This window comes from Plectrocnemia conspersa, unplaced genomic scaffold, assembly GCF_051122295.1.
Source record: "Plectrocnemia conspersa isolate PC_06_02 unplaced genomic scaffold, ASM5112229v1 ptg000001l, whole genome shotgun sequence".
Taxonomy (NCBI): Eukaryota; Metazoa; Arthropoda; class Insecta; order Trichoptera; family Polycentropodidae; genus Plectrocnemia; species Plectrocnemia conspersa.
This window is the reverse complement of record NW_028277165.1, coordinates 22,975,715-22,989,678: the sequence shown is the minus strand read 5'-3', so window position 1 is coordinate 22,989,678 and position 13,964 is coordinate 22,975,715. Positions and strand designations below refer to the sequence as shown.

Sequence of the window (13,964 nt, the reverse complement as noted above, 5' to 3'; positions counted from 1 at the left end):
TACATGACTACCACTTTATTTGATGTGTTCATTTGTTATGTAGACAATTGACAATATATTTGATATGAAAATAAAACAACTCGATTTAAAAATTGTTATTTTTTTGGATTATGTATTAATAAATCATGTTTATTTTGTACAGGTTAAATAGTTACATTGCTATTTACAATAATACGAACAACAATAACTTGAATACATAAATCTGTATGTACAAACTTTAACAACATATTGCCATTATGTGCATAAAAACAATGTAAAAAAGTGTTACTAATAATTAAAAAGAAAAAAAAACAATTAAAAGAATAGGCACTGATTCCTTAAAGTACTACATACATGTCGGTCAGTATTAAATAGGCATAATATTACATTATACATATACAAAGGTCAGTTCTGGTTTAAATACAGGCCTTTAAGGTAGAGTAAGTGTTAATTAACTATCGCTTCATTACAATTATTCTAATATTTAAACGTAAAAAATACTATTTTTTGAATAATACCTCCCTAAATGCAATACAAATTAATACGCTAATGGTCGTAATACGAAATACTGCATAATAAAGCTAGTTTAATATAAAAATGTTTTCGTTTCCATATGTAAACACACATTACGCTTGAATTGTAGACCTTATATAAAAAAATAAAAAATATCGTACAGATTAAAAAAATATATTCACATACGTATAGTATGTTAACTTAAAATGCATACAATGGAGTTTAACGATTTTGTTCATGTGTATCAAAAATTAACAAGACTAATTATACACGTTTACATAAATATTGCTATGAAAGCCGAATGACTAGTATCTTTCTGTATAAAGTTGAAAAAAATGACTCGTAATTAATTATTATAATCTTTGTGCTCGATATATTTTTTATCATCAATCATGTGTTAATATTCGAGTTGAATATTATTGCGTTAGATTTATAAGGATAAACATTACAATATTCTATAAGGATAAACATTACATTTGTTTAAGTAAATTTAAAAATTTGCACCGTGAACTCGTTAACAAGTGACTTTTTATAATCGTAAATTTTGTCGATTCAACCTATTCTTATTTAAGATCGAATTGGACAGATTCAACATAACTTATATAAATCTTATTTGAAAGAACATAAAATAGTAGATAGAATAACGAAACCTTTCAAAAAGTATATTCACTGAACGATGTTCTGGCACAAAATAGTATTTAATAAACTAACTACATCACAACCACTTCCATGCACAATTTTAACTATAAAACCATCACTCGTCCCACAAGAGGTAAAATCAAACAATCATAGCTTTAGTAGTGAGCAATGGAATTTACATACTAAAATATCCATCCAAAATAAAAATAATATTAAAAATAATTAATATTCCGTAAAATTAAGGTAACTTTTTTATGTTAAATTTATAACAAATTGAACCTTCAACTCGCGTATATAATAATACAGTTAATGTAACACTATCTTTCATTTTAATATATAACATAAATTATAAATTGATTATATTATGATAATTACCGTTACAATGGTTACAATGACAAACTTCTAATCGCTACGTTCACACACCACCGAAGGAAAAAATATATAACTCTGCAACGAGTATCTCTTTCTTTCTATCATTAATTAATATAATGTTCCATTACAGTTTGGAATTATAAGTCGAGACTAAGTAGTATTTATTATATAATATGTAATTAATATTTTTGAGCGTTTTAAAATTCACTTTTTCAACTTTTCCACCTACATATATAATAAAGTAATATATAACTGAAGTCAGTACAAGTTAATTGATATATAACATTTGACACATAACAATCAGTTTGACAAGATGGAATCCTTTGATCCTCTTCTGAAAAATCATGACGTCAAAATATTACAGATACGTTTCAAATCAGTCTATAGTGATTAATATGATGCGAAAATATTCTCCGAAACGTCGATTATAAATATTAAAATAACAAAGTCAACAAGACATCTATAACTTTTAATTTTTTGAGCAAAAATATTGAATGTTATTTTACTGAAAAAGTTTGGCTAGTATTCGTTATATTATCATCGATGATCAAAAACCATAATATAATATTAGCAGATAAAAAAATATGTTTGGAGAATATTTCCGTAGATATTTCTAAGATCCAAAAATTTAAACAATACTATCTACAGGATTAATCATAGATAATTGAAATATAGACTATTGCTATTTAATACGATCTCGAGCGATCACTCGTCCGCCTTTTTCAGCAGCCGCATCGTGCTGACGCATGTGATTGTTTCGAATCTCATCCTCATAGCAGCCACGTGGCCAGGCGCAGGTATCTCTTCAAGATTCGGAGAGTGCGATTCGGGTAAAGCATCTTCAGGAATAATAACACTAACATTAGTATCACGCTGCGGTAAATTATTTTGGTCATTGGAAGAAGAATTATCTAGGCTATGTAAATTATTATCATTTGCCAAAATAACGCGCTCGTCTAGCTCTTCGATGAGTTCGATAGAATCATCATCTTGGACAGTTCGATTGTTATCGAAAAATATGATCTCTTGCGAGTTGCATGTAAAAGCGCTGTTATAGTAATCTCCGTTGCTTTTAGTAAAATAGTCGTCAAAATTAACTGAAGGATCATTCGGAAGAGAATTGAATTGGCAACGCTCTTCGCCTGAATCGTTACGATATGTGTTCGGTGTACTCTGTGTGCAATGATCTTCGGAACCGGACGAAGACATTGTGTCGCAAAGCCTGTTGATGGCGTCTATTACGTCTTTGAAACTGTCATCGCCATCCGAGTTCCAATTTTCAACGTTCGTTTGCTCAATTTCTTTAACTTCTTCTTGAATTACTTCAACAGGCTCATCTAACAATGACTCTTCAGACGATTTAGTTTCGAATTCCAGTGATGAAACCGAAGACATTATCTCATCTAACAGATTACCTTCTATCACGCTCATGCACATATCATCGTCGTCCAGTAACTCAGGCACATTTTCCGTATCACTACTACTAGTCTGTTGTACACACTCTTTAACTTCTTCAAAGTCTCTTTCCAACTTGACCGGGGCGAATCTCGAACACGGTATCAAGGCGAGTAACGACGAACTTTCACACAATAATTTGCATGGATCACGGAGAACTTCACACGTACTGTTTTGTAAAATGGGGGCACTTATCCACGTAGAGCGCTGGTGGTCTTGCAGTTTTGCTGAAGGCGACGGCAGAGAAATATGCTCGTGAATTGGGCTTCTAGAGATACTTGGAGGCTCGGTCGATGTGGCTGATTTCCGCTCGACCGATAGTTGGTGCTAGCAGGCTGACGTGTTGTCTGGCCACATCTTGTTTCCGAGTTGGATGTGCATCATCGGAGGCGGTGGTGGAGCTTGTTGTTTGTTAGCTGCGTATAAAAGTCGTCATTAGCATTGTAAATATTATTATTAAGCAATTCAACACAAAAAAATATACCATTGGCGTTTGTTGAATGTGAATGTTCTATTAGTGTGCTAGAATATGTTTTTTCAATTCTAAGAAATGCATCTGGGAAGGAAAAATGATTGATCGTACGAAACCGATCCCCAAATCGGTTATCTAGATCTTTTTCTACATTGCGCATTGAAGATCCTCTCACTGGAGGTTGTGGTGGATTTCCACCATGTCCCAACTGCGAATTTATAAATAAAAACGTTTATAACAATGATATATACAACCTAAAGCAAATTTAATAATAATATATTTACATCAGTGTTTGATAAAGGCGCTGGAGGAACTGGATGGCGGTGCGGAGGAGGAGGTGGAGGCGGTAGATTTGTCGGTCGGCTTGGAGGAGGCGGTGGACAATGCATCGGTGGCCGCAAAGGCCTTCCAGGCATTCTCAATCCTGTAACAGAAAACAAATATTCATAAAACACATTAAAAGTAGATATTTTAGAAGATCCAGTCTAAGTTGTATAGTTTCATAGCTTGAAAATAATAGTATCAATTAAGAAAATGCGGCAGTTACAGATAGAAAATTATAAAGGGAGATTAAGAGCAAACAATTTAAACATACGTTGTATAAATATCTTATTTTTCAAACATGGTTTTTTGTGATTGAACATTCTCAAAAAACAGGAAAATAATCATTTTTACGAATCGTTGAAATTATTTTTTCATTGCACTTCTGTTATTATTCTAATAATAAAAAATTGTAGATAGAATATTTTTATATCTTTGTTAGCACTTATTTTATATGACGAACGATGATATATCGTTGTTTAGCATCCAAAGGGTGAAATAAGAAATTTTTGTGCATTTATTAAAGGTAAATTTTTGGATTTTTCTTTGGAAAAAAATTCGTTGCAGTTATTCATGGGGTGTTCACTGTTCTGACAAATGCTCGCTCGCGCACTTAATATGTCCGGCAGTAATGCACAAACAATTCGTTTTATGGAACAATTATTTTATATATTGCCCATTTAATCCTTTAACTGCGGATGACACTTATAGAAGTCGTCAAGAAAATCGTGAGTGTGCATTAGACACCTAAAGGTGTTCTGAACCTTTGAGCCTGTTAACATGTTTTTTTTTGTATAATTTAAGGTTAAAAAATACTTTAATTTATTGAAATAACTTATAGCATAAATAGATGCTCACCAACATATTAGCAACTTTCGAAATGGCGCATAAAAATATCAGCTGTGGTGAAAGGGTTAGATTGTCATTAACCACTTAAACGCCAGCAACTCGCCGGTTCGTTTTATGTTAATTATTTTTTTTACAAATTCATTTTTTAAAACAAGTTGACTAATTATTTGCAAAATATATTTTTTTAATTATTTAAGTGTATTGTACTAGCTTCATTTATCATTAAACCAAGTATTTTATATTTATTTTTAGAAAGAGATACTGACCCTTGAAGAGAAATAACAGGTGGCTCACTAAAAAGTCGCTGGCGTTTAAAGGGTTAATATAAAAGTATCTGAGGTACTACAAAACAGTGAAAGATCGACAACTATGCATGTACAGCGATACAGGTCAAAGGGTTAAAGATAATTTCTATACCTGGTGGAGGTTGAGGTGCATTTGTTTTCGGAATAATCGGCAAAGGCCGTTTATTCACAGCTTCCTGTGACTGTGAAATCTTGTTTGGCCTCAATGTGCTGAAGCCATTATTTATCATCATACCCATAGACATAGAATCTGCAGGATTGGGCGTCGCTGGAGGAGATCTATTTATAAAGAAAAAAGGCTCATTAATAAAAACAATATAAAATAAATTATTCTTTATATGTAATACCTTGTCACTTTGAAACTTTGAGCTCTTGACACAGGTCTCCCGTTAGCGTTTAATATTTTGGGCGATTGAGCAGTTGAACCTCCACTGATTGGCTGAATGCCTGGAGGCTTCGGAGCAACGTTCGGTTTTCCGTGACTTATTATCTTGGGACCGCTGTCTGATAAGTGAGTGTCGGATTCAGCGACTGCAATCGGTGTCGGGATCGATTGGACTAAAGAAGGCATGCTTCCACCGTAATTGGAATCTTGGTTGAGTGAAGTGGTCCACCCAGTCGGTTCAGGAATTTTCAACGGAGCCGGTGCGCCGAATTTGAACGAGTTTCTATGTAAGCTGCTGGCGTTTGGGACTGCGTTTCTCACAACGACTTCTTCAGGTTGATTGTGTAAGCTGGTTATTCTTTGTGTTATGGTTGGACTAGTTGCAGATTCTTGTGGCGGCTGAAACATTTTTAAATAAGGTTAAAAACCACAATAATATCGCTGATGATTCATTTAAGAATCATAAATTGAATAGAAGTAGATGAACCAAATCGCTACATTGCAGTACAAATAAAGTATCGTCCTCTTTAAGCAATAAGCATCACAAAATGAAGATTCTTGTTTTCAGTATTTTTTTCCAATTTTCCAAACGTTAAATTAAATTTCCTTGCGACGCTTTTACATAAGTCAGTTTACACTTATATGATCTATTTATTAACGCATCATCATTTTAGGGATATGCATTGAAAAAATGGTGTTCACAAGACCAGTTAGTTTATTCAAAAAGTTTTATATCAATATAATTGTATACATAGTAGATCTATCTCATAGGGGCTGTCAAAATATACATGGAAATAATGTACATTGTAATGCTTTTGAGCAAGTAACTCCATATAAATCTTAAGGCCATGAATGCTCAGTGCTCGCATACTTTTTCATTTATACAATCTTATTAACTAATTTAAAAAAAATATAATGTGATATGCTCATACCTGTGGAGGGTTTGTCTTCAACGAAGATGGCTGAGGAGGCGGCGGCTGTGGCGGAGGAGCCCTATTAGACGCATTCGCGCCCTGTGGTCTCCTCGGCCCTTGCTGATCCGGTTTGCTACCCCCTGCGACACCCCCACCGAGGGTTTGATTTAATAACTGACTAATTTGACTTTTTTTAGTGTTATTCAAAGTGGAAAACTTATGCTTTTCAACGACTACGGGCGACACGTCGGCATGCACGTTCGCAGTGAATCTACTCTGAACTATGTTTCTAACATGCTGGCTACCCTGATTCAAAGCAAGCGGTTGTGGCACGGTGGACGCGTTCGGCTGTTGATATCTCTGTTGCGATTTGTGGGCCGAATTCCTCTTATTCGGATTAGGCAATGTCATGTTTTTGCCATTGTGAGCCGTCGGCTTTGGTGCGATGTCTGATTTTTTATCAGGTTGCGGACTCCAACCGTGACTTTTCGTAGACGATCTCTCTTGGGATAACTGAGTGTTCAAAGATGGTTTTGCAACACTATTTGATAAAGTTTGAGCTGCAACTGCGAAATTTAAATAATAGAAATTATCTTTATTTTCAAAAGGGCATCCCATCAGTAATGAGTAACACCGCGTAATTTATATGTGTAATAATTTCGATCGCAGTTATCCCGGTAGTGATGTTTTTTTTTTCCCGTTAAGCAAATTTAAGAACAATATGAAAACATTAATCATGCATTAACACAAAAAAAGTTACATATAAATTACGCATGCACAATCTATATTTATATTATATAACAAAAACCACAAATTAAACATCGTAACCACTAAGGTCATGCATTATCACAAAGATTCATAAATGACTAACATTAAAAACGATATCAGTTATATACATTGATGGCGTCAGATAAAAGGGATTAACAATATTCCTTCATAGTACTGAGTTCAAACTATAATTATATATTTTAATCTCTTGCATGTGAAACGTAGCAAAGATTAATTTTTGTGTATTGATGATCTAAACAAAGTAAATTATATAATTATATAATTTGATAATAAATTATGGATTTTTTATATTTTAATATACCAATTTTGGCAATATGGCTTTAGAATAGGAGGTCTACCTTGGGCTAATTAAATATACTATCATTCTCAAAGTTTGCCTGTGCTTGTAAAGGGTATTTAGTAATGGATCAATATAATATTTTTGTCAAAAAGAAGTCTAAAATGAACTAATTAACACAAAGCAAGAGGAAATTTATTTTAGTTATAAAACACCATAAAAAATCAAAACTTTTGAATGATTAATAAAACAACAATTTACAATGAAAGCAGCTCAGTAATAAATAAACCACCAAAGGAAAAATATATTGTTGTATTAGCGCAAGGACAAGCAGAAATAACTTTAAATGTATAAGATACCATATAGCGTACTGTCTAAGGAATGTTCAAGAAATAATTACTACAAAGGGCTATGGGTTGTCACAATAGCCATGTGTAAAAAAATAAACAAGTTTAGCTGGCATAAAAGAATGCGTTGCTATGAATTTGAGCGAAGATGAAATAAGTAGTACAATGAAGTCATTTCAAAACTAAAATATGGACGTACATACAAATCCAAATTTTTATATAACTCAGATGGTTAAACGTCTCATTTTGACTCAAGACAGTGGATGATGATATATAATAAACAAAATATTATTACATACGTGTGAGACTATGACGTAAGCATATGTTTAATAAAACCATGTTGGTATAAACTATATGTATTTTCTTTTAAACAAAAATTTACAGTTAATCTTGTGTACGTTATGCGAATGACATTTTTTGGTAACATAAAGCAATATGTATAATTAACATCAAATAAAAAATTATGGAAGCTTAATCATAAAAAGTTTTTTAACTCATGCATTGATAAAGAGAAAATGCGTAGTTTACAACAGATTAAGACATATATTGTACTAAATTAGATAAAAAGCATAATCTAATGCAAAATAAAAATTAATATCAAACCTATTCCTCGTCCGGTCGGTTTCAACTTTGGCATTCCCCCTGCGAACAATCCGCCTAAGCCCATGGGACCACCGCCGTTCACGGGGGGCCCTCTTGCTCCGATTCCGTTCCCGATGGCTCCTCCCGCTCCAGATCCTGCGCTGCTTTCCACATTCGCACTCTTTCCGGAGATTAACGGCGCACTCTTGTCCACCGTAACAGTCTTCTTGAGCTTAGAGCCCTGTCTTATAGACTGCAGGAGTTGATTCCTGCCGTCCCCGGCTCCAGACTTGCTGGAGCTGAAGACAGGCATGGACGGCGGAGGCGGAGCGCCCATCGGAGGCGGCGGTGGAGGCGGAGGTCCAGGCATTCTTAAAACGTCTCTTTTACTGTCTGCCAAATACCATTATCCTCTCTAACACTACACTGTTAATTTCGTTTGTAATCTTCAAAATGAACCTAAAATTATAAATAAAATAAAATCAGTATAAACTTTAAAGATAAGATTTTATCTTTAATGTTCAAATTATATTGTTTATCTTTTATTGCATCAAAATTTGTATTGATAAAAATGCTGATAAATATGTGTATTCAACGGTTAATGGTTATGGTATTAAATTACTGCACGGAGTGTTCTAGTTTGTGTTAAGATATATTTCAATAATGCGTCGTTCAAGGTAACATCATCAGTAAACATGGTTCATTTTACATTATATTACAATTATATACAGTGAGCCAATTAAGACTCAAGAATGTAGACATTTATTTTATGGTATGTATTTACTTTCAAACTAATTGTAATATATTTCCTTGAATTAAAAAAAAAAATTGGGTTATAAATTCTTTAAAACCATAAAACTTTGCCACAAGAATCGAGTAGATTTTGTCTGTGTGTGAATGGAACATATTTATTATTTATGTTGCTATTACATATATTAGCGTTGAAAAAAATGCATCACTTCTCGAACAGTGATGTCATTTGGGGAGAGGCAAGTGGAAGCATTCGCTTTCTGTTGGATTCGGCCAGAAAAATGCATGCCATTTAATGAAATCGAAATATAAAAAAACAACCGTTGACTTGCTAACTGGAAAAATCTGAAATAACGTCCCTGATTCTAAACCAGAAATCCTCAAAGAAAATCTAAAAAATAGTCTCGAATCTAGACCGAAAATATTTTTAAAAATATGTCATTTCAGTGATATATCAGAATACATTTTCACTGGTAGATATATATATATTTACTAGTGAAAATATAATTTATCTGCCATGTGCTAGTAAAATTATATGATTTCAACTTTTCTAAACGTAGTAATATATATATTTATTTACATGCGATGTATAAATGTTGCAGTGAATGTGTATTTTTCAGTGAATTTATATTTTCACTAGTGAAATCCGAATACATTTTCATCAGTAGATATATATTTCTACTAGCGAAAATATTACTTAACTGATAGGTGCTAGTGAAATTATATGCTGTTCTAAAATGTTTATGAAAGTCAATTTGACAGTTGCGAAACATACATTTCATATCTAACCCAAACTTAGCCTAGTGAAAGTTCTAAAACAAATCATAATTTAAGTACTTTCATTAGATCAAGTCAAAAATACAAACTAAGGCAACTAATCTCTCGGGGATAAATAAGCAGAAGTAGTACAGACGGACGTCGCATCTCGCATATTGATCCATAGTTAGTCTGCACTTGGATATAACACTATATTTAAAAAATATGATAGAGATCCTTACTGATACCACTATGGACTTCTGATATAAGAGGGTTGATCAAAGTATATTCAAACCGAATTTTGGTCAATAGGAGGGCGCAAAAACGATTATCACTTCCCAGAAGTCAAAAATTCACATCAAAAGCAATAAAATCGTGTCGGAGCAGCCACAGTGGGAATGCTCGGTAACAAGCGTTCACACTGTGACGGCGACGCACGATTTTATTTGTTTTTATTTATTATTATTTATATTTTATACTCTCCTATTGGTCAAAATACGGTTTAGGTATAGTGTATAGTCGTATAACAAGTCAAAAACCACCATACTTTTTATCATAAAAGTAACAGTTTAAATATAAAATAAATCATAATTTGCTAGTTAAAACAAAGGCAGGAGCCACAATAATGTGCTTTCCGTAGAATAACTTTTTTGGGCTTTATAGAAGTAGTTTGTTTACGTACATATTAAATACAATTAAAGAATGAAATTTAGATTAAAAAAAATTATGCGGTCAAGGATATGATAATGGAGCGAATATTCGTGGTAAACAACAGAGTTCAAAGACATACATTCAACTCTTTTACGTTGCATGTACGGCACATACTTGGTGGTCATTGATAGTGCTAAAGTGAACGCGGAAACGATAGTATCTTTTTTCAGAATTATACAAAACCTCTACAATGTTTTAATTGCTTCGACTGATTAGTGGGATGTATTAAAACAATTTATTAAAATCACACTAACGTCTTTATCAGATATTTGGTGGAAACCAATAATTAATGCACTTTTTCCATTAAAGAATAATATTGGAGGCATTAATCGACGATAATGATAATGACAAAAACAATAACACAAAATATGAAGCTAAAAATTTAGCATTTAAAATTAGAGACCATGAATTTCTTTGTTGTATTATAATTTAGTGTGATATTTTAAGCTACATTAACGTAGCGAGTAAAATGCTTCAAAATTCAAATCAATTCAGAGCCTCTCAATATTTTTTTATAAAATGAGTATAAAATATTTTTTGTTATGCTCATTTATTTCGTACTCTTTAATTTATTGGTATTATTTTGTATAGAAAACATTTACATTAAACCAAATTGAACGTTTTATTACATGAAAATAATGTTTTTTATTTATTTCTTCAGTTATATATGTATATAACTATCTAGGGTACCGCAAAATAGTGAATGATCGATCACTGTACATATACGGAGATATTGCTTAAATGGCTAAAAAAATCAATTACACAAGTCAACGAGCAAACAAGAATCTATAAAGTGATCAATAGTGTGCCACGATGAATTGGACCGTAAACTAGTTGAATAGTTAATTAATTCCATGTCTTTCATTATTTTAGCAGTGTTGAAGGCTAAAGGGGGGTGCAACCACAAAATAATATCTTTTGTGATTATTGGTTATTAGTGATTATACACGATTTCAATTAAGTTTTGTAATTATTGATACAATTTTACTGTTTAATCATTTATTTTTATAAAATAAATGATTAAACAGTAAAATTGTATTTTTGTGGTTTTAATTTAATTTTTTATCTTTGGCAGTTTGCTCGTTACTACAAAATCGACTTCAGTCAACAAGAAAAATATAGTGTGGTGTTGTATTTCAGAAGTTGCAAGATGAGACCTTCTGCAATATATTGTACTGCTATAGAAGTCAAAATATGCAATTTGATAACATCCATTATTAATTCTTTTTAATAATTGTTAGCGAGTCGTAGGATAAAAATATACATATGAACATCGATATGTATCAGTCGAAAGCAATGCGGCCTCAAAACAATTTGCATAATGCTAATTTACTAATCATACACAATATATATGCAGACCGGACCGCAGATAATTTAGAAACATTATAGAAATACAGCTGTTTTTATATTTTGAATTTGGTACAAAAAGTGTAAAACGTATTTTATACGTGACAATCAGCAGCGTAATTAGAACAGTACACATACTCGAATGAAGTTGAACAGCGACACATCCGTATGCACAAACACACCCAGTCGAAATGCGAGCGTTAATCAGGATGCGGCGCACAGCGACGGTTCGCCAATAAAGGCGCAATTTGCATTTCGCTTTCATGGACAAACTGACGCATACGAGGCCATGACTCACTGAGCGCCGCCTGTCAAAACTGTCACGTGACCGAAAGACGGTGGCGCCTCCTTTGACGTTTGTAAATACGACTCGTGTGTCATTCATGGCCGACTATAAAAAAGTTAAGACTGCATAAAATCGAAACACAAAATATGAGCGAAAAGAAGAAGAAAAGGAACACGGCCACTTTTCGATCGCATTAATGTTATGATCGTTATAAGGATTCGCTTCGTCTATTCTGCAATATTCCGATCGTCGAGGATCGGAGTATTGCAATTTCAAGTCAGAGGCCACTTTTTATGCGATGTATAATATTTATTGTAAATATTTAGATGTGTCGTCGGGGCGTTCACAAAACAATTATCGGGGGTCGACGATCTTGCACGCGGTGGTTTTACCGTAGAAACTCACTAGGCATCGCGTCCCGGATTGGGTCTGTCTTCGGAAAGACGTTGACGCGCAAGGAGGCGGGGGCGGAGGCGGTCGGAGGCGGCAACGACAGCGCCGCTCCCCAGACGTGACCACCGAGACGTTACTATTTGTCCGCTAAGGATGTTCCGCGTCTGGTGCGTGTTACAAAATTTCTACGAATTTATTATGATTTTTATAATTTATCGCCGTAAACACTTGCTTTTATTACATTTAATTTATTAAACAAAATTTTTTTTAATTTCTTCAAAACTTGTTATTTTATTTTATTCAAATGGAATAAACACGCAGTGCAATAATGTAATACTTCACCAACAAACAACTATTTTCAACTAAATTTGCCACTTTAATTTAAATTTAAGTAAATATATAAAATATCTTATAAAATATTTCGCTCGCACCTAAGCTCTTGGTCAAAACAGTGAATTTGATTATATTAAAAAAGATATCGATATCTCCTCGATTTCTCGAAAAATTTTCTAAATGGCATTATTTAAGTTTAGCTCATTCAGCAATTAATTTTCCTTATACGAAAAACCTGAGATGGTTGTTTAACAAAAATTTCCGTGACGACTTTTTTTGGCTTTTTCAGGAATTTGTCTTTCTTAAAAATTCCGAGATAATTTTTAAACAAATATTTCCATGACCCCCCATTCTTTTTTTTAGCTTTCGCGGCAATCTGTCCTCTTTTAATCTTCTCGGAGAAAATAATTTGTTTGTTTTTTTTATAATATTTTACTCGTTGATAGATTATTTTAAATATGCACGGAAAAATAAAATCAATAAGAGGCCTCGAGCGTATATAATTGTGCTGCATTCGCTCAATTAAGTAATGATTAATTACTGCATACATCCAAAGTCTAATACAGACACCTATAGCTAGCAATTAAATGCAATAAGTAATTAAAAAAATGTGGGAGTACCAATAGAGCTTTAGTTAATTTTTCATTCACAAATTTTATTAGTCAGAAAATATTCAATTAATAACGAAATCTACATATGTATTTATAATTGAGTTTTGAACTTGTTAATTTGCTGATTTCCATTTCTAATTTTGCAGTCTGACAATTTTATTTCAAAACGATATTTACATATGTAAAGAATTCACGGTTAGAAAGCGGCGGTATAATAATAAATCAAATTACGATTATGGCAAACCGCTAAAAATGTACGCACATGGTCACTAAAAATAGTGCTTTTATTCGCGAATTAAAAAATAAATTTTAACGGGCGCGACTTACGTATTTAGCGCAGAATGTGTGAAAAATGTTTAATTACCGTCACACCAGCGCGGGGCGTCAGTTATGACTGACTGTAAATGAGGAGATTCCCCCTTTGACATCGCGTGGGTCCGATCTCCCGCGACGAAACCAAATTAACCTTCATGAAAATAAATGCGCATAATTATAAACGATGCCGCTGCTGAGATTGCTCAACTTTCAATGCGTAAAAAACGTGGGCACAAAAAAGCACAACAATGCCTACTAGACGT

General features: G+C 33.1%; 1 protein-coding gene across 6 annotated transcripts; it reads right to left on the bottom strand.

The window, feature by feature from the left end:
* Positions 1 to 84: 84 nt before the first annotated feature.
* On the bottom strand, positions 85 to 13,755 carry LOC148239265 (uncharacterized). 6 transcript variants are annotated; one of them, XM_088194632.1, is made up of 8 exons: positions 13,714 to 13,755; positions 8,221 to 8,658; positions 6,223 to 6,770; positions 5,253 to 5,689; positions 5,018 to 5,184; positions 3,715 to 3,854; positions 3,443 to 3,638; positions 85 to 3,374 (listed from the first exon to the last, which is right to left on the bottom strand). In XM_088194632.1, exons 2-8 carry the CDS (start codon positions 8,567 to 8,569, stop codon positions 3,286 to 3,288), a joined length of 1,926 nt encoding a protein of 641 aa, XP_088050758.1. In that variant the 5' UTR covers positions 8,570 to 8,658; positions 13,714 to 13,755; the 3' UTR covers positions 85 to 3,285. The 6 variants fall into 6 exon arrangements, with proteins under 6 accessions (XP_088050758.1, XP_088050751.1, XP_088050733.1 ...); XM_088194625.1 differs by lacking the exon at positions 13,714 to 13,755 and adding an exon at positions 12,442 to 12,591; XM_088194607.1 differs by lacking the exon at positions 13,714 to 13,755 and adding an exon at positions 12,455 to 12,591.
* Between the last annotated feature and the right edge of the window lie 209 nt (positions 13,756 to 13,964).

Coding starts and splice junctions, on each gene's coding strand:
- LOC148239265 (XM_088194632.1), bottom strand. CDS start 8,569: ATGCCTGGACCTCCGCCTCCACCGCCGCCTCCGATGGGCGCTCCGCCT. Junction 5,690..6,222: donor TGAAGACAAACCCTCCACAG/GTATGAGCATAT, acceptor AAAATGTTTCAG/CCGCCACAAGAATCTGCAAC. Junction 3,375..3,442: donor ACATTCAACAAACGCCAATG/GTATATTTTTTT, acceptor TTTTATACGCAG/CTAACAAACAACAAGCTCCA.